The 18,974-nt window shown below is 34.1% G+C and overlaps 4 protein-coding genes across 5 annotated transcripts; 1 reads left to right on the top strand and 3 right to left on the bottom strand.

Annotated features, from left to right (window-relative positions):
• Nucleotides 1-330: 330 nt before the first annotated feature.
• Nucleotides 331-3,950, bottom strand: LOC145624619 (uncharacterized). The gene is made up of 6 exons (XM_081677681.1): nucleotides 3,755-3,950; nucleotides 2,403-2,512; nucleotides 2,179-2,287; nucleotides 1,832-1,981; nucleotides 1,246-1,309; nucleotides 331-1,149 (listed from the first exon to the last, which is right to left on the bottom strand). The coding sequence occupies exons 2-6, from the start codon at nucleotides 2,510-2,512 to the stop codon at nucleotides 527-529; spliced, it is 1,056 nt and encodes a 351-aa protein (XP_081533807.1). The 5' UTR covers nucleotides 3,755-3,950; the 3' UTR covers nucleotides 331-526.
• A 2,049-nt stretch (nucleotides 3,951-5,999) lies between these two features.
• On the bottom strand, nucleotides 6,000-8,271 carry LOC145624617 (putative glutathione S-transferase parC). Of its 2 annotated transcripts, XM_081677678.1 has the most exons (3): nucleotides 7,758-8,271; nucleotides 7,560-7,594; nucleotides 6,000-6,381 (listed from the first exon to the last, which is right to left on the bottom strand). In XM_081677678.1, the coding sequence occupies exons 1-3, from the start codon at nucleotides 7,957-7,959 to the stop codon at nucleotides 6,040-6,042; spliced, it is 579 nt and encodes a 192-aa protein (XP_081533804.1). In that variant the 5' UTR covers nucleotides 7,960-8,271; the 3' UTR covers nucleotides 6,000-6,039. The 2 variants fall into 2 exon arrangements, with proteins under 2 accessions (XP_081533804.1, XP_081533803.1); XM_081677677.1 differs by lacking the exon at nucleotides 7,560-7,594 and having other exon boundaries at nucleotides 7,636-8,271.
• Nucleotides 8,272-8,409: 138 nt separating this feature from the next.
• Nucleotides 8,410-9,835, bottom strand: LOC145624618 (putative glutathione S-transferase). The gene is made up of 2 exons (XM_081677680.1): nucleotides 9,381-9,835; nucleotides 8,410-8,955 (listed from the first exon to the last, which is right to left on the bottom strand). Exons 1-2 carry the CDS (start codon nucleotides 9,699-9,701, stop codon nucleotides 8,614-8,616), a joined length of 663 nt encoding a protein of 220 aa, XP_081533806.1. The 5' UTR covers nucleotides 9,702-9,835; the 3' UTR covers nucleotides 8,410-8,613.
• A 1,554-nt stretch (nucleotides 9,836-11,389) lies between these two features.
• On the top strand, nucleotides 11,390-18,341 carry LOC145624615 (serine/threonine-protein kinase rio2-like). Its single transcript, XM_081677675.1, has 14 exons — nucleotides 11,390-11,511; nucleotides 11,607-11,724; nucleotides 11,818-11,864; nucleotides 11,978-12,048; nucleotides 12,144-12,257; nucleotides 12,354-12,529; nucleotides 12,615-12,703; nucleotides 13,325-13,442; nucleotides 13,753-13,826; nucleotides 13,964-14,011; nucleotides 14,888-15,059; nucleotides 15,940-16,074; nucleotides 16,953-17,045; nucleotides 17,866-18,341. Exons 2-14 carry the CDS (start codon nucleotides 11,641-11,643, stop codon nucleotides 18,040-18,042), a joined length of 1,398 nt encoding a protein of 465 aa, XP_081533801.1. The 5' UTR covers nucleotides 11,390-11,511; nucleotides 11,607-11,640; the 3' UTR covers nucleotides 18,043-18,341.
• Nucleotides 18,342-18,974: the final 633 nt, after the last annotated feature.

Genomic DNA, 18,974 nt, shown 5'->3' with positions numbered 1-18,974 from the left:
CTTTTTACCTTTACCTCATAAAATCATCATCTAAATTGACTAAATTACCCTTCATAAAGGTAAAAAGTGATAAAAATGAGACTCAAATACCAGAGATTCTAATTAAAATTGTTAGAGTGGTAGTGCTACTTAAACTTTTTACAACTATATGGTAGTTCTTTTAAAAAACTTTTTTAATAGGTAGTTGTTTTCAAAACACGTGATTTAATTGATAGTTATCGACAAAATTACCTTTCAAAAATATGTACTGCGTACTATTTTAGTAGCTCCACATATAAGAAACCCGAGTTTAAACTTCAGTCTGCTACAACTTAAAACGCCAGCAAAAGGTTAACTGCAAGCCGCTTCACAATACAATTTCACTGGTTTAGAAAAGCCTACAAGTTCCAGATACACATATAATACAATGGAAAGAGAGAGTAATCAAAAGCCTAAATAGGTAGTCAACTTCAGCCTTGGACAAGTATCTAAATTAATTAAGAGAACATCATATTAGAGTTTATTCTACACAATGAAACCAGTCTGTTCAGGTAGACGGTGAAGGAGACCTTGGACTAGCAGATTTTGAAAGAGACCTAGATCTGGAGGGAGCACTGTGACCCGAGTAGCTTCTGGATGAGTGACTATCAAGGGATCGGTCACATTTCTTAGGGGAATAGGAAACACTCCTACTGGGGCTTCTTGATAAACTGCGAGAACAGCTTCTCCTGGTACTCTTCCTTGGCCTTGGTGAATAGCTACGGGAGTAGCTCTGCCTTGAGCCTCTCCTAGGCTTAGGTGAGTAACTCCTTCGTGAACTTCTCCTTGGTCTAGGTGAGTAACTCCGAGAGTAGCTCCTCCTTGAACTTCTCCTTGGTCTCGGAGAGTAACTGCGTGAGTAGCTCCTTCCCCTGGGTGAGTAGCTACGGGAGTAACTCCGGCGCCTTCTTCTGTAATACCTTTCATCAGGAGAATAATCATACCGTCGCCTACCAACTGATGATCTCCTGTAGTATGGAGAAAGAGACCTTGAGCATGATCGGCGGCTCCGACGTCTAACATAGGGAGAATATGATCTATCTCGCCTGGGGTACGGTGAATAGGATCTCTCACGATCAGACGAATGAGACGAGTGCCTGCTGTAAGGTGAATAAGTAGAACGGCCACGACCTGAATAGAGGATATAAAGGAAACAGTTTGCAAACCAGTTGGTACTTGGTGCAGAAAAAGATAACAAAAACTCAAGACAAAGGAAAGGACTCTTACTGCGAGATGTCCTCAACCCCAAGTATCTTCCTGGTGTTGGTGTGCGACCTCTCCTTCTTCGGGCCTGAAATAGGCATTTGTGGACTGAGTGTTAGTTAACAGTTGGATAACCTGGGACCCTATGTATGTCCACTAAGCAGCAGATTACGGTTTTGGGAAAAGAAGACTTCTTAGCCAAGGAACTAACAAAATAAGCAATAATAGCACACAGCTAAATTCAACAGCAAAGAGAGAAATGCAGGGCATACAACCCTCTGATATAAAGTCTGAAATTTGATTTGCTTGGATTGATTTGATAGTTGTGTAGTTTGGTGAAGAGCTGCTACACACAGCTAACCTGTAGCTGCCACAAAAACTTCAGGTGACAAGAAGCAAACCGATTTCAATCTTAACATGCCAACAAAAACAAATACCAATCTTGATACATCATAAGCTGTAAACATAAACATGGCAATCATAAAAGCTCTAAATAATACTAGTGCTTGAAAGAATACCAATCCTTGGGAAATGCTGAGCTCTGCTGATACGAGGATAATCTGCTGAGGGGGAGGGAACTAATATGTAAAAAGAAAAAATAAATCTATACCTTCTCAACCGTGATGACACGCCCTTCAAGTACAGAGCGGTTCAGATACTTAATGCAACGATCTGCCTCCTCAAGAGAGGACATAGTCACAAAACCAAAACCACGTGATTCTTTGGTCCATGGGTCTGTCACGAGGTGAACATCCTCAACCTGCAAATGTCATTCATTAGGGAACAGGGCAAGTAGAAATAATAACAGTAAAAAATAGCTAAGGTCCCATAGACCCAAACAGAATCTGCTAGCATTCGAGTTCATAAAGAGAAACACAATTGCTTTTCAATTCAATTTATTTGACCATATAATGCCCCATTCTAAAAGCTCGCAAAAACTGCAAAATATATAATCACCTTTCCCTCACTTGAGAAATGCTTCTCAAGTTCTCTTCTGGTGACACGTGTCGATAATCCAGTCACATACAGATTATTGCCAGGATTCTCCACACTGCTTTCACGGCTCCTGCCACATACAAAAGCGCATAAATATCATCAACATTGCTGCTGTTACTCTGTTTATACTTCAAGTGAAATTAAAATACAGAGGTCCAAAATACATATCAAAGAAAGATGAGTACCTTGATCGACTTCTTGACAATGACCTTGATCTAGACAAGGACCTCGAAATAGAGCGACCGTACCGCTTGTACGGCGATGGTGAACGAACATCCCGTCTGGAGTACGACATCTGTAACAGGTACGAAAATTAAGATTCTAGAAACTAAAATAGAAGGTCAAGTACAGCAACTTCACAAAAAAGTTATTCCCAACACTCCAACAGTCGATAAAATCACCAGTAATACAACCAAGCAACCATATCGAATATCAACAGAGAACTCACACAGTTACGTACTTATATATTACTAAAATAGTTCCAAAAGGTTTAAATATCATCTGCGTAACTAGGGAATTTCAGAGATAGAAAAGATACCATGCCCTACAACCTTAAGGCAATTAGATGCTTATAACATGTCAATTATATGGATCATAAATAATTTAATCAAGTTTTAATCAAAGTTTTAATCTCACAAGTGATATGGAAAAAGTTTGTTGGATCAAGTAAAATATTATGCTGAAACTCATCTTGTACAGTGCATTCTAAAAAACAATGACATGTTCTCAGGGAAATTATGAATCTTCTAAACGACATACAGAGTATTAAATTTCAAATGCACATAATCTACGTTATACTTCCATCAAATGGCAACGCCAGGTAAAAAACATATAGCAACATAATACTCTGCTTGCCAATTCATACTAGAGACAGAAGCATATCATATAGTTATAGGTATATTTTACGTGCTATTAACTACAAACATTACGCGGTCATCAATTTGCTTATCCACTGCCAAAGATTAATCCATCAACCCTTGAACAAAGCCGACGATAGCAAAACTCTCCGGCAGGTTATCTAGTAGTCTATAAAGGGAAAGCCAGAATCTGATACCCTTATCAAAATTCACAGATTTCCTACAAATTAACGAACCAAGGGGAAAGCATAACTTTCTTCCGGGTTAATTAAGAATCAATTTCAACATCTACGCAAATCTCACTCCTGTATAGCTCAGGTAACTACTTTTAACAATTCTACGTTTTCTCGAACTTCCCCAAAAAATTAACGCCAAAGATGAGATGGCAATTTCTATCTTATGAACGCAAAACCCTAATATAGATAACAATTGATTTCGAATTAAATTGCCTAACGATCAATGAATTTGTAAAAACAACACAACAATTGATTTTAAATTGAAACGATCAGTCAAATCAAATCTAATTACATGTCATTAACATTAAAAAGCCCACAAATTACAAACCCTAAACAAGTCGAAAGTTCTTGATAATAAATTCACCAGGAAAATCCAGAACACAACAATTGAACATGAAAACTCAAATCAAATCAAATCAAAATCAAGAATTAAACAGTACTAACCGTGAAAAACTGATTGATCGAAATTTCTGAGATTGTTAGATTTGATGAGAAATTGAGAATGGAGAAGATTATCTCTCTCTATAATGCGGAAGTTTGTGGAAAACTGAAAATTGTGGTGGGGAATAGCCTTATAAGGCGCAGGAAGGTTCTGGAGAATGCTGATTCGGAAGTTTATTTTATTTTTTTTTTATTTTTTTATTCCGCTTCATTAATTTCGAGTTTTCGTCCATCCATTTTTTTTTCTCTTTTTTCTATCAAATGAAATACTCGCCACGTTGACGGTGGATATATTTTCAACTTACCATTACAAAAAGGGCTGAAAATCTCTGAACTGATCTCGACCCGAAGAAACTGAGAGAAATCCGACCCAAATCTAAAGAATTTGAATTTAACCCGATTTGACCCAAATTTTATATTTCGTAATAATGTTAAGTTTTACACTACTTTTGATAGATTTTAAGCATAACCGGAATAAGTTAAGAGTATATTTAAAGGTAAAAAGTTAAAGAGTATATTAAAAGGTAAAAAGTGAGGGTATTTAGGTACTGGGTAGTATACAAAAACTAAAAATTGAAACAAATGCTTAATTTTGAGACACCAAATAAGAAATACTCATGCAATTAATTTTGAGACTGAGATAGTAAAATCACTACAGAATATGATATTGGTACAATACCGATTAAAATTAGGCATTATGTGAGTTTTGGTAATATCAGCTTCCTATCTTATTCTCTTCAATCCCTAAAAAAAAAAAAAAAAAAAAAAAAAATCTTATTCTCTTCAAATGTAAAATAATATTCTCCTCGTGAAGTCCTCCATGGCTCCATGCATGTCAGGCAATAATGAATAATGATGATAATTATCAGGAGATTAGTTACATTTTTTTTTTTTGTTGGATAAAATCCTAACAGATTGAAGATGGGTTAACAGATTATATAATTTCATTAATCCAAGTTTTAGTAACTACGGAGTAACAAGTTCGATCTACTCAGTAAACCATAGTTTTAGTTAAACAAAAGAGCAACTAAGGGTCTGTTCTCATTGACTGAACTCAGTTGAACTGAACTGAACTGAACTGAAGTGAATTGAATTGAGCTGAACTGAACTGAAATGAATATTTTATATGAGAAGGAAATTAGGAGCTAAACTGAACTGAACTGAACTGAGCTGAAATGAACTGAAATGAACTGAACTAAGCTGAACTGAACTGAATTGAACTGAATTTCAATGTAAGAGAACAGACCCTAAATCTAATTTAATCGATTTGCCTCAAAAAAAGAAAAAACTCTAATGTAATCGATTAATTTAAGAAAAAGTTTCTAAGCGTTCGTTAGTCATATATTTTTCGATATCTCACATGTGTAACAGCTTTGTTAAAGAAAGCAACATTTAAATAAGAACACTAAAGTGATAAAGTAATTAACTCATCATGTAAATTAAAATAAGTACATGCAAGTAAATACGAGACAAAGTAACTGGTATAGTACGGAGTAATATTTAACACAGACAAAATGTACGGATTAACAAGAGACACTAGACTAGAAACACTCAAGTTACATCATTATATAATTCATACGACAATATACACCTTAAGTTTTTAAATAAATTTAAATCGAGTCTCAACTCACTTGAATTCTATTACATTAATGTCCCGTATTAATACAAATACAACTAAACCAACACATGACATACACGTATAACGTTTTACATTACTACGGAGTACTCCCTCCGTTTTTAAATACTTGCTCCACTGTTCTTTTCCGGCCGTTTTTAAATACTTGCTCCATTTCCTTTTTTGAAAAGTTTTTACAATATTTAATTCATTTCTCACACTTAGTGGACCCAACATAATACTCTCTGTCCTCATATTCTTCCACTACTTTTGCTTTTTACAATTTTTTATTCTCTCAACTACTATACCCCACTACCTCCATATTTTATTACTTTCTCCAATTTCTCCTAAAACTCCGCGCATGAAGAAATAATGGAGCAAGTATTTAAAAATGGAGGGAGTATTACTCTCACTAAACCATACGTACAATATTACAATATACTAAGTGGTAAGGATTGTACCTTCCAACCTTGAGGTTGGGGGTTCAAACCCCACTAGAGGCACTTTAAGGGGTGTAAAACTAGAAATTTCTTACCCTTCCCCCGTCACTTTCAAAATATTTCTTACCCTTCTCCGTCACTTTCAAACTAAAGATTTGGTCAAGTTTCTTCTCCTTACCATTTTTTTTTTATAAAAAAAACAATATTACAATAGCATAAAAAACCCAACTTCTCTAAAGACCCAACCTCTTAATTGACTCCAAAATAAAGTCATAAACCTTGTTTAGATCAGGAAGAGCTTTAGCCACACTTTCCCTTTGCATGCACCTCTTAGCCCATTCAATGATTTTTGGGCAAGATTCTTCAATCTTGAAGTTGGTCAATGTTTCATAGGCGGAAAACCAACTATAGAATGGGATGAAAACAACATCAACAAACCCAAATTTATCTCCTCCAAAGTAAGGTTTATTCCCCAACTCTTGCTCCAATATCTTCAAATGCTCAATGAATTCCTTTGCCGCCGCCTCTTGATCTTCGCCTTTAGTGGTCCAAACTCTCCTCCCGGCAACGTAAACCTGTACGAATGTACAAATGTTAGTCATCTGATCAAAGGAATGAAAATGTTTGACATACATCTTAATCCAACTTAACTTACAAAGTAGGAAATACAAAATGAACCTACAACAATTCTTTGTATGTGTTGTTAATTGTTCCATATAACTACTTCAACTACCCTTGAATATGATGTGTTGTTTGGACAAAACAATTACTACCTTGGTTTCATTTTATTTTAAACGAGTAAATATTTTTCCTCTTTACTTTTATGTTAAATTGTTATACTACCACCGGTCCAAATTTCTCGCAACTTTGAAATATTTAATATCTCATAAATAATACCCCAAAGTTGCAAGTAATTTGGACCGGAGGCAGTAAATAATATCAACTGAAGAAGTAAATTTTAACATTACAACAAGACGTACAAAACACGGCTTGTAGCTGCTATGATAATGATAGGCAAAAATTGTTTTGATTATGGTGGTCCTTAACTAGCTAGAGTAGTGGTACCGTAGTAGTGAAATCAAACTCAGCATTTTATAATTAGGTAGACGTAGTAATGTCCAACTTAATTTTTTCTGACCCATAAACAAGGAGTCATCAAATACTCCCTTAGCTTATAAATATAACCATAACAACTTTTAATTGAAATCCTTTAATTATATATTGATTATAAAAACATAATAAATAATCTCCAATTAGACTAAAGTAAAAAGTGGAGGGGGTTTTGGGTGATAAATTTTACTTTTTCAAAATACCCCTCTTATTTTATTATATAGCGTACATGACATCATCAACATATTTTTTTTAATAACATATTATTTTAATATTACCCACCAATATTTTTTACTTAGAATTAATGAGATAATATTTATGAGAAAAAAAACGTAGAATAATCAAGCTTAATATATACTTCCTCCGTTTCTTTTTAGTTGACACGTTTCTTTAGTCACGTTTGTCGATGCACTTATTCAATCATTAATATCTTTAATTATCGATATGCAAAAATTATTAAAAAAACTGATATTTAAAAGCATATAACGTGACGAATCTAACAAAGATCCCACATGACTATATTTTCCATTATATATAAATCACAAAATACGGTCAAATAGAGGTGAATAAATAGTGCTAAAGTCAAAATGTGTCAACTAATTAAAAAGAAACGGAGGTAGTATAGATTACTTATATTACGCACACACGTATTATCTCCCTTAGCTTGATGAAATAAACCTGAAATATAAAGGGAAAAAAAAAAGTTAAAGATGAGTTACCTTCTTCTCAACAAAATCAGCCCAAAAACGAGCTTGAGCCCTATGATAAGGATCAGAAGGCAACAAAGCAGGTTTATCAGACCAAACTTCATCAATGTATTGAAGAATGATAAGAGACTCACAAAGCGGTTTATTATTATGAACAAAAACCGGTATCTTTTTATAAACCGGGTTCATCTTAAGTAGTAATTCACTCTTATTCTTCAAATCTTGTTCACTATTTTCATAATTCACTCCCTTTTCAGCTAATGCTATCCTCACTCTCATCCCAAATGGACTTGCCCAAAAATCCAACAATTTTACTTCATTATTATTGGTTGCCATTTTTTAAAATTTTTGAGGTAATTAAAGTTAATTAACGATAGGGAATTTGTGGTTTTAATAAGGTGGGTTTGAAGGGTATTTATAAAGGGCCAAAAGGGGTTTTGGCGAGTGAAAGAGAAATGCATGTGGAGATTCCAAGGTTGATAGTAGAGACGTAGAGTTGTAAGAGTCTCGGATTTTCTTTTGAATGTGTCATCATGGCTTACGTTAGCATATTGTTCTTGATGTAAGGGTAGTACTCTAATTGATAATCATCAATTAAAGATAGCAAAATACCAAAAACAGACACCGACAATAAAACGTGTTATTTTCTGATATTATTTTTCTCATTAGAGTCCCCTTTCCTTTTAGTAAATATCTTTTATTTTAGAATACTACCGTGCATCTGTACTAATGCTCGAGATATATATATCTTTTTGTTTTAACAAGAGACGCTAGACTAGAAACACGTACTCAAGTTACATCATTATTCATACGACAATATACGCCTTAGTTTTCAAATAAATGGAGTCTCAACTCGCTTGAAATCTATTACATTAATGCCACGTACTAATACAAATACAGCTAAACCAACACATACATGACACATACGTATAACGTACTACATTATTACTCTCACCAAACCATACAATGCAACATAAAAAACCAACTTCTCTAAAGACCCAACCTCTTCTTTAACTGCAAAATAAACTCATAAACCTTGTTTTGGTCAGGAAGAGCTTTAGCCACACTTTCCCTTTGCATGCACCTTTTAGCCCATTCAATGATTTTTGGGCAAGATTCTTCAATCTTGAAGTTAGCCAATGTTTCATAGGCGTAAAACCAACTATAGAATGGGATGAAAACAACATCAACAAACCCAAATTTATCACCTCCAAAGTATGGTTTGTTTCCCAGCTCTTGCTCCAATAGCTTCAAATGCTCAATGAATTCCTTCCTCGCCGCCTCTTGATCTTCTCCTTTAGTGGTCCAAACTCTCCTCCCAGTATCATAAATCTGTATGAGTGTCACACATAAGGATATATAGTTATGCTAGTCATTCGATCAAACTCATCAAGCAATAATATGTTACCTCCGTTTCTTATTATGTGCAACAAAGGTGTATTATTTATGAGACATAAAATATTCCTTTGTTGCACATCATAAGAAACGGAGGTGGTAGTACATAGTATTACATAAAGAATCTTGAACAATTCTATGTGCTATTATATCAACTACCCTTGAATATGATGTGTTGTTTGGACAAAACAATTTAACCCATATAGTGAGCAATTTATCTACTTTTAATCAAAATCCTTTAATTATCGACTTTAAAAACATAAATAATCTCCAATAATCAGACCGCTTGACAAGAGACAAGCTTATAAAAATAAAGCATGAAATTTAATGAAAAAAAAAAGTTGAGTTTTTTTAAGAATTACCTTCTTCTCAACAAAATCAGCCCAAAAACGAGCTTGAGCCCTCTGATAAGGATCAGACGGCATCAAAGCAGCTTTATCAGACCAAACTTCATCAATGTATTGAACAATGATAAGAGACTCACAAACCGGTTTATTATTATGAACCAGAACCGGTATCTTTTTATGAACCGGGTTCATCTTAAGGAGTAATTCACTCTTATTCATCAAATCTTGTTCACTGTATTCATAATTCACTCCTTTTTCAGCTAATGCTATCCTCACTCTCATTCCAAATGGACTTGCCCAGAAATCCAACAATTTTACTTCATTGTTTGTTGCCATTTTTTTTTTGTTTGAGGTAAAAATGAATTTTAAGGGAGTTTACTACGGAATATGTTTTTAATCAGGTGGGTTTGAACTTTGAAGGGTGTTTATAAAGGGTTTTGGAGAGTAAAAGAAATGTGTGGAGAATCCTAAGTTGATAGTTCTAGTTATAGACGTAGAGTCTAGGATTTTCTTTTGAATGTGTCATGGCTTACGTTAGCAGAATGTTCTTGATGTAAGGGTATTAACTTTACTAAAGTGATTTATTTGGACTACTTTCACGGTATATTTTTTTAAGCTAAAAATTGAAAAGAATTGAAAATAAATAAACATTTATTATACCCGATTTATTCGTAAAATGAAGTATATTAAATGCTTATATGTAGTCCTATTACCCCCTTTTTTTTTTTTTGACAAGCTATTACCCTATTTTTTACTCCTTCCCTTCCGTAATGTTTTTTCCATTTCTTTTTAGTTGACACGTTTTTTTAGTCACTTTCGTCAACATACAAATTCAACCATTAATATTTTTAATTTCCAATAAGCAAAAAGCATAAAAAGTTGATATTTAGAAAAATATACTACTATATCGAAACGATTATAACAAGATCCCACAATCCCACATCACTATATATTTCAATACATATAAGTCACGAACCATGGTCAAAGAGAAGTGTGTGAATAATGCTAAACTCAAAATATGTCAACTAATAAAAAAACGGAGATAGTAGTAGTGTTATTTACATATATCGATGCAATCTTTGGTCATATTAATCTCACTCCAACAAAAATTGAAAAAAATTAGATATTAATAACGTATTCATTGAGACGAATAAAACTAGATTTCAAATGACTATGTTTGTTTGTATTTAGAGAGAAAATTAAAATATGTCCTCTAATTTTTAATATAGTTGAAAGATTATAAATAGGATTAACAAACAGAAACGAAGGGATTATTTAGTAGGGAAAGATACAAGTGCTGTAAACAAAATTTAATCTCAAGTTTGAATGACATATCTCAATTTACTCTCTCCGTATTTTATTATTTGCTTCGTTTGCAATATTCATTTAACTAGTTTTGACTAATAATGTTTGAGATTTATACATAACATAAATTATAGTCTTATAAGTTTTTGTTTGAATCTGATGTTTGTTTTAAGTATTAAGGGTTCGTTTAGCATCGCCGTGGTTTTGTTTTACTAAAAAAAAAAATCAAACTTATTAAAATTCTGATAATTTTGAAAACTGACAACAAAAAAATAAGGGCTTGTTTGGTATCAGTTTTGGTTTTCAGTTTTCTGTTTTTTTGAAAACCAAAAACCAAAAACAGGAAACAAGAAAAAGGTGTTTCCACTTTTCTGTTGTCAGTTTTCAAATATCATAATTTTGATAAGTTTATATAATTTTTGATTCATTATGGGACACATATCATATACTTTTAGAAAACAAAAACCGAAAAACAGAAAACCACAGCAATGTCAAACGAACCCTAAAAATACCTTTTTTTTGTTTCCAGTTTTATTTAAAAAAAAAAAAACCACAGAAAACAAAAAACAAAAAACAATGGCAAAATTAGCTATAAGCTATTGACAATAGATGAATAGATAGATTGATAAATTTTCAATCATCCTTATGGACTATGGTTTAGCTATTTGGGCCTAATTACACGTAGTGGGCTGGGACTTGTTGTACTATTCAGTTTATTCTAAATTCTAACCTATTTTAAAAAAATAAAAAAATAAAAAAAAATCATCCTTCCTAACCCTCTTCTCTTCTCTCCTCCATTGAACCGTACTCTGAGTTCTCCATTGAAGCGGCTAAACAGAAGGTAAGAAGGTTTTATTTTTCATCATTTATCGATCTAGGGTTTAACTGTTGATTTAATTCAGCTTCATTGTTATTTCTTCTCGATTTTTTTTGTAGTATTTTTTGAGCAGAATTTTAGAGTAGAACTAAGATGAAGTTGGATGTTAATGCTCTTAAATACCTCTCTAAAGATGATTTCCGGGTTCTCACTGCCGTTGAGATGGGCATGCGTAATGTAATCAATCACCTTTCTTTCTTCCCTCTTTTAATTGTCAAAAACACTTTCAAATTTTAATTATTTTTTTTTTAATTTGGGTTTTTGTTGCAGCACGAAATTGTCCCTTCTGAACTCATTGCTCGAATTGCTTCACTCAAGTAATGATTGTTTTAATTCTCAATTTTGATGGGTTATTTGTATTTTGTGAAATTAATTCATTGGTAATTCTCAATTTTAATGGTTGATTTGATTTGTTTGTGAAATTTTATAGACATGGTGGTACTTATAAAGTGTTGAAGAATTTGCTTAAGCACAAGCTGCTGCATCATGATGCTTCTAAATGTTAGTCACTTACTCTTTCATTTGCTGATTAAATTATTTTTCATGTTGTGTAATATCTTGTATTCTTCAATATAATTTGTGGGTATTTTGTTTAGATGATGGTTTTAGGTTAACATATCTTGGGTATGATTTTCTTGCCATCAAGACGCTGGTCAATCGCGGTGTCTTCTGTGCAGTTGGCCGTCAAATCGGAGTTGGAAAGGAATCTGGTAATGCCTGTTGATGTATTATGTATAGTGCCCTATGTTTAGTTTTGTTAATATGTGATAAAAATTGAGCAAGTTTGTGTTTTTTGTGGGTTCAAGATATCTTTGAAGTGTCCAATGAAGATGGTACAATTATGGCCATGAAGCTGCACAGATTGGGTAGAGTTTCTTTTAGGGCCGTGAAGTCTAAGCGTGACTATTTGCAAAACAGGAGTTGTTCTAACTGGCTGTACTTGTCTCGTCTTGCGGCACTGAAGGAATTTTCTTTTATGAAGGTTCCACATTTCTACTTGTTTGCTCTCTCATTGACTAGTTTTGATGGTTCATTGTTTTGAGCTTAATGTTATCTTAATTTGATAGGCATTGGAAGATCATGACTTTCCTGTACCAAAGGCTTTGGATTGCAACCGACATTGTGTGATTATGTCCCTTGTACAAGGCTATCCACTGTAAGGATTCCTCTTTTGCTTTACATGTCTCGTAAAAAAACATGCTAGATAAGCCTGTAACAAATTTTTGGTAGCTATAATGAATATCTATTATTCTAATATGTTCCATTCCACTGTCTATGATTTCACCTGGAACCTTCCATTTCCGTTTGTTTCCCCATCATAACAATATGATTTAATTACACTATGATTTAATTACCGTTGTCAAAGTAGAATGAGGATCATAATTTTGGAATAAAGGTAGTATTCGTCTATTAGAGGTGGAATCTAATAAACAGTAACGAGGAATTGAGGTCTTAGATTTATAGGTGATCCTTTCAATATGGTTTTCATATGGCAACCTTTTTCATTTCAAATTGTATGCTTGGTTCATGCTAAGAACTGGAAGTTTGGAAATTTAATAGTCCTCAATATCTGTGCTAAACTGTCAGTTTTATTTAAGTGACCAGTTCTTATTGTTATGCTTTATTATCTTATTTTCCTCACTTTCCCACTCGCCCTTCTTCAGTTCTTTTTCCTTTTCTGGTTTGATCTTATCTTCGAAGTTTTGAAATTATGTTTGTGATCAAGGATATATGAGGTAAATCAAATGCATACTAATCATATTCTTTCTTAATCTAGTGTGCAGGTCAAGGAATTGCAAAACCCAGATATTATTTTTGATACTGTGATAAGTTTAATTGTTCGACTGGCTGAGCATGGACTTATTCATTGTGACTTCAATGAATTCAATATCATGGTACTCAACTTTGCTTCTTCCATCCCCACCCCCTCCTGTCCAAAATAATAATAATAATAATAATAATAATAATAAAATAAATCAAATTTCACTGCTGAGGGATTTGGGAATTGGAATTGTTGGGTTTACTACTGGGCCTACCCATTCAGGCTTTCTGTTTCTCTGTTTGCAGTTCAGATTTCTAGTTTTACAACATGTTATATGAAATTATGAAGTTTGCATGCGATAACACAATTGTTTACACCTTTGTTGCAAGACTTGCAACTGTCAATTCCACTGACAGTAGATAAATTGTCCTCTTTCCTTGTAGATTGATGATGATGAGAAGGTTACTATGATTGATTTCCCACAGATGGTATCTATATCTCATCGGAATGCACAAATGTGCGTAATTCTTTCCAGAGTCTTTAAGTCTTCACTATTTGAATACAAGTGTGCAAAGTGAAGATATAGAGCTTATGTCTTTTATGCTTATACTCTTGACAACCACAGATATTAATAATTATTACTCTGCCTTGCAGGTATTTCGACCGTGATGTTGAATGCATTTTCAAATTTTTCAGGAAAAGGTAGTGAGATCTTTCAATTGCCTAGGAATAATTTTTTGCTCTTCATTTGTTAATATAGCTTTTCAAGGTTGCATGATTGAAATGATATCTTTTTATGCCAGACCTCCCCTTTACTTTTTTGTTACTTGTTTTAAATTTGCTCTTTATGCCCCTAAAGAACAAAAAAAACTTATTCCTGGGACTGGATTAATGTGCCATGCCATTTTGAGTTGGAGGCATAGTGCTTGTATCAAGGCTGCTGGTTATGGGCATGGGAATTTTATGCATGGATGATAAATGCAAATAGATGTTCTTTGTGAAACATTAGGTATAAGTCTCAGTCTGGAGTCTGTAGTTCTGTACAATACAATACCATAGCTGAATGTGCGATTTGTTTGTGTTCATAATAGTTGGTTGTACACCTTGTGGTATGTGGTATTTGGAACTTTCCATTGTGCATTGTATTTAGTGGCAGCTGGCAAATTTATGGAATTATGTAAAGTGCTGCAAGTGTTGAAGGTACTTAGTTTGGGATCCTGTGAAGGGATTTGAACTTCTGAAGTTTTCTTTTGGTAGTTGGAGCTTGGAGGCCTTTAAGCAAGACTAGAATTTTGAATTTTGAGTTCTTATCAAGATGCTCTGTGTTTCTTGTTCTGAGTTTGATATCATTTTTTTTTAAGAATGTGCTGCATGTTTTTTGGCTGTATAAACTCTATTTTGCCATCAACTCCAGTTTTTAATATTTTAATCAGATTATTTGTCTCTGTGATGGCTTGATGTCTTTGCAGTTCCTTTTGACTTAGTCTCGATTATTTATGAAACTGGAAGCTTAAAAATAATGCCAGAATTTACTCGTTATGCTGAACTTTCTCTGATCCAACACAATTCTCTGTACAGATTTAAGCTGACTTTTGAACTGCAGTCGGATGAGGCTGATGGTACAGATGTAAATACGGATGAAAATGAAAGCAGGCCAAGCTTCTCCTCTATATTACCTATATCTGGATCCTTAGACAAGGAACTTGCTGCTAGTGGATTTTCAAAAAAGGATCAGGAAAACCTTGAAAAGGTATTGCATCTTATCTTTTTCTGTGTTTGTGTTCTTTTGATGAATTTTGTGCAAGTGGATTTGGTCTGATTACAAAATTGTAAGAAAGAAGAAATTTGTTAGTTTTGTTCTCCATGTTGCAAGACGAGGCTCTATATATGTGGCAGTTTTCTTTAACTTATGTTAAGAAGTTGCCCCATAAAAATCGCCTTGCTACTAAAACATCCAATTTGTTGCTAAAACATCCTATTTGTATCCATACATATCAATCAAGTAGACGAAGAGGAAGGTTAGGTAATTGGATATCATATTATTTTCAAGATGGTTTTCTTAAGAACCCATAACCCAACTCTAATATATCTTCAATATCCAAAACAATCCAGAACCAATCAAATATCTCCCAAAAGTTACTGAATCCTAGAACTTAGTCCTAATAGAAGCAGTCCCTGAAGAAATGAGAAGTTTGTCCCAATAAAAGCCTCCACTTTATGATATTCTACCAGTGTTTGTTTCAAAAACAGGGAATATGGTGATGATTGGTAATGTTTGCAGCATGTGAGAGGATGTACAACTAGCCGTCAGTGGGGTTGGGTTGGGGGATTAGAGGGGAGGGGGGTGGGGGAATGGGAAAAAAGTTTGTGAGCTTGGGTTGGGGAAGAGAAAAAGTTATGATTTTGCTCTACATTTCTCTTTTTTTCTAATAAATCTCTAGATGATGTTGCAAACTTTGTGGTGCTAGGTCTCATTTTTGTGGAATACTTAACTAGAGTTGTTGTCTCATGTGACTTTGTTTAGGGCATCTCTTTCTTTTAAGTACTGTTTTTCAATGTAGCCGGCTTCACTTGTTGTGTCACTTGTATCTATTGCTTTGAAATTCTTATTTTTTTTTTTTCACTCACAGTTTATTGAAGGGACTTCTAAGGACTCAGATTTTAGTGATGAGGCAAACACAGATGATGATTCAGGTGTTGATGAAGATGACGAGCCAGATGACGCAGACATCAAGAAATTTGAATCATTGAGCTTAAAAAAGCAGGTACTGTCTAGTGTCTACTCTACTAATCATCAGTCACCATGCTTAAGGGTCTGGTGCTACTACTACTGCTGCATGTCATTTATCCGTCGGTCTCTAATTTGATAGGGGTTTTTCTTGTGCTATACGACAATTTAATGATTTGTGTTTTACCAGAAGTAAATCTGATAGAAAACTGTCCATGAAAGGGTTAATTATGTACATCTTTGATTGAGCATTAGTGAATTCATGTATGAGTTGTGCCTATGGCCCAATAAGGCTGTGATGAAGTGCTCCTGAAGCATTTAGCTTATCATGGCTTTATATCTTGCATCAGCCACAGAACCACTTTTGCAGGTAATGTGGATGGTCTGTGGCTGCTGCGGCTTAATATCTAGGTAATGGTAAGCTCAAAACCCTTCATGGTGGGGCCATGATGGGCCAATATCTATTTCGTGTAGATATTATCATACTACTAATTATCTAATCATAAACAATGTTTTTTTAATTGTGACTTTTGCCGATTATAACCCACAAATCAGCTCATCTTGTCACCTTGAATCTTTTCTTTTTATTTTGGTTTAATTGTGGAAGATTGTATATGGTATTGGAATAGGAATTAATGGCAATTGCCTTAAAAAGATGAAATAGATATGTTTTTTTGTTTCCCTATACTTCATATGTCATTGAGTCTGGGAAACTTTATTGCACCTAAAATTCTCTCATGATTCACCAGCTTTTTAATCTGCTATACACTTTTGAAACTTTCTGCCATCTGTATTTTTCTTAATACCATTCTTAATCTGTTTTTTTTTTTTCCCCTTCTCTTCTTTGGATGAATGGCATTTTCAATCTGCTGACTAAGATTTTGTTTTTATGTCTTGGACTCTTTGTTGTGATAGGACTCAAGAGAGGAGGAATGTGATACAGTTGACACTGAACAAATTTCTTCTATAGCTTCTAGGAGTTCTGAGGTGCAGAGTGCAAGTGACGAGGTTTGTAATTATTTTAACTTTGTGTTTTCACTATGATGTGAAGCTATAATAAGAAGAATGGCAATCACTTCACGAATGCAGTTAACCTCATTATGCACAACGAGCTGAATTTATTTGTGAAGTTAACCTCACTCAATTGGCTCAGTGATTGAAGTTTGTTTAGATAATTAAACTTGTGTTGCCACTTTTTTAAGTGATGTTTATGCGTATGGGTCTATGCTATAAGTTTCTCTGATGGAACTCATTCAAGAAGGCTTGGCTATCTTGAGAATGGTTGAACTTATCTATAAACTGCTAAGTGAATGCTCTCTAGCTGCCTTCTGGAAATGGAATTTTTTAAACTCTTCTCGCTCTATTTATCTACACTAGATGAATTAGAATATATCTCATGTGCCCAGTGCCACCTCCTTAATCCCCCTATGAAAGTGGAAAAGGTGTTCACTGGTGATACCATTTCTGTAAGATGAAAAAGAACCACTGAATACTGGCATATATGACTAAAATGATGGTCTTTTAGCCCTTTGGGAACCTTGTGTAAATGGGTTAGAATATGAGGTGCTTGATTTTTCCAATATTTGGAGACCCTTGTATAGTAGGATGACGACTTTACGCCCAGGTGTACCATGAACACAGTGACACTGTGCAACCACACCCATTAGTTGTATATGTGTTCTTTATTTACTCTTCTAATTGAACAGAAAAGATGTCATTGGGTGATAATGTGCATCCTCTAAATTTGCAACTCCAAGTTAATCTCAGCTAACTTCCATGTTGATGCTTTGGATTTATGCGTTGTTCTAATACAATATACTTTTCACAGGAGAAAAGTGATGAAGAAAGCGATCCTGAACTAGCAAAGCGCCTTGGCAAGCAAAGGCGTAGGGCCATAGCATCTGCACATAGGAGGCAGCACCTGACCTCCAGAAATTCCTACAAAGATAAAGGTGGCAAATCGTCACAGAACTCTAAAATTCAGAAACAGTTAGGTGCTTGGTAGGAAGCTAAATAGTACAAAGTGTTAAACTTCATGCTACTACGTAATCAGCCAGACATGAATCAGTTATACAACCTTCACAGTTGCAGCGTGTGATGTACGAAAATAGATAAATTAGTGATAATATCAAGACTTCTTAGTCTTGGATCAGTTGTCTTAGCCGCAAAATAGAAAGCTTTTGCAATTGTATCCTTACAAGTTTTGAAGAGTAGTATATCATACGGGCTAACAGTCTGATGGCCATTGTTGTAACATCTTTATTTTTACAAAAACAGCAGAGGGTCTTTATAAGTGTTTTCTTTCTTTTCTTCTCTCTACTATTTGATTTTAGTTTGAATGCACTAAACCAGGGCAAACATGCACACAGGCTCCTGCAAATAATATTACTCTGTAATCAAATGCTGTTTTGTTCCTCTTGGCAATGAGAACTCAATGAGAACTAACTTAAAGAACATTTTTTTTTGAAAGATAAGTTAAAGAACATTTGATACTCTGTTTGGCTAGGACTTAGGAAAACAGATTTATTTAACAAGTAACAAGTTATGGGCAACAAAGGAAGGCATATAAAGGCTTTCAAAAAAAAAAAAAAAAGAAAAAGAAAAAGGAAGGCATCTATAAAAGAGTTTATAGAAAGCCTTAAAGTTCTCTCGAAGGAACTAGGAGACTTGACTCATTTAATCTGGGTCCGAATTGTACAGGGTAAGTGTATTTAGCTCGATGTTCCCTTACTTCACCCATTATTTTAACTTCCCAAATACTTAATCCGTTTGAAAAAAAAATAAAAAAATTTGACATTTAAGATTGAATTCTAGCCTAAGTTAACAAATGCCCTTGTATGAAAAAAAAACTAATGAAGGTTGGAATTAAAGGCATAGTCAAGCACTCAAATCTAAGGGTAGAGATGACTATGAACTCTATTAAGGCTGCCATTGAGC

The sequence above is a fragment of the Chenopodium album genome, chromosome 3, assembly GCF_948465745.1.
Source record: "Chenopodium album chromosome 3, dcCheAlbu1.1, whole genome shotgun sequence".
NCBI lineage: Eukaryota > Viridiplantae > Streptophyta > Magnoliopsida > Caryophyllales > Amaranthaceae > Chenopodium > Chenopodium album.
Note: the sequence above shows the minus strand (reverse complement) of the source record. Positions and strands in the feature narration are given on the sequence as shown.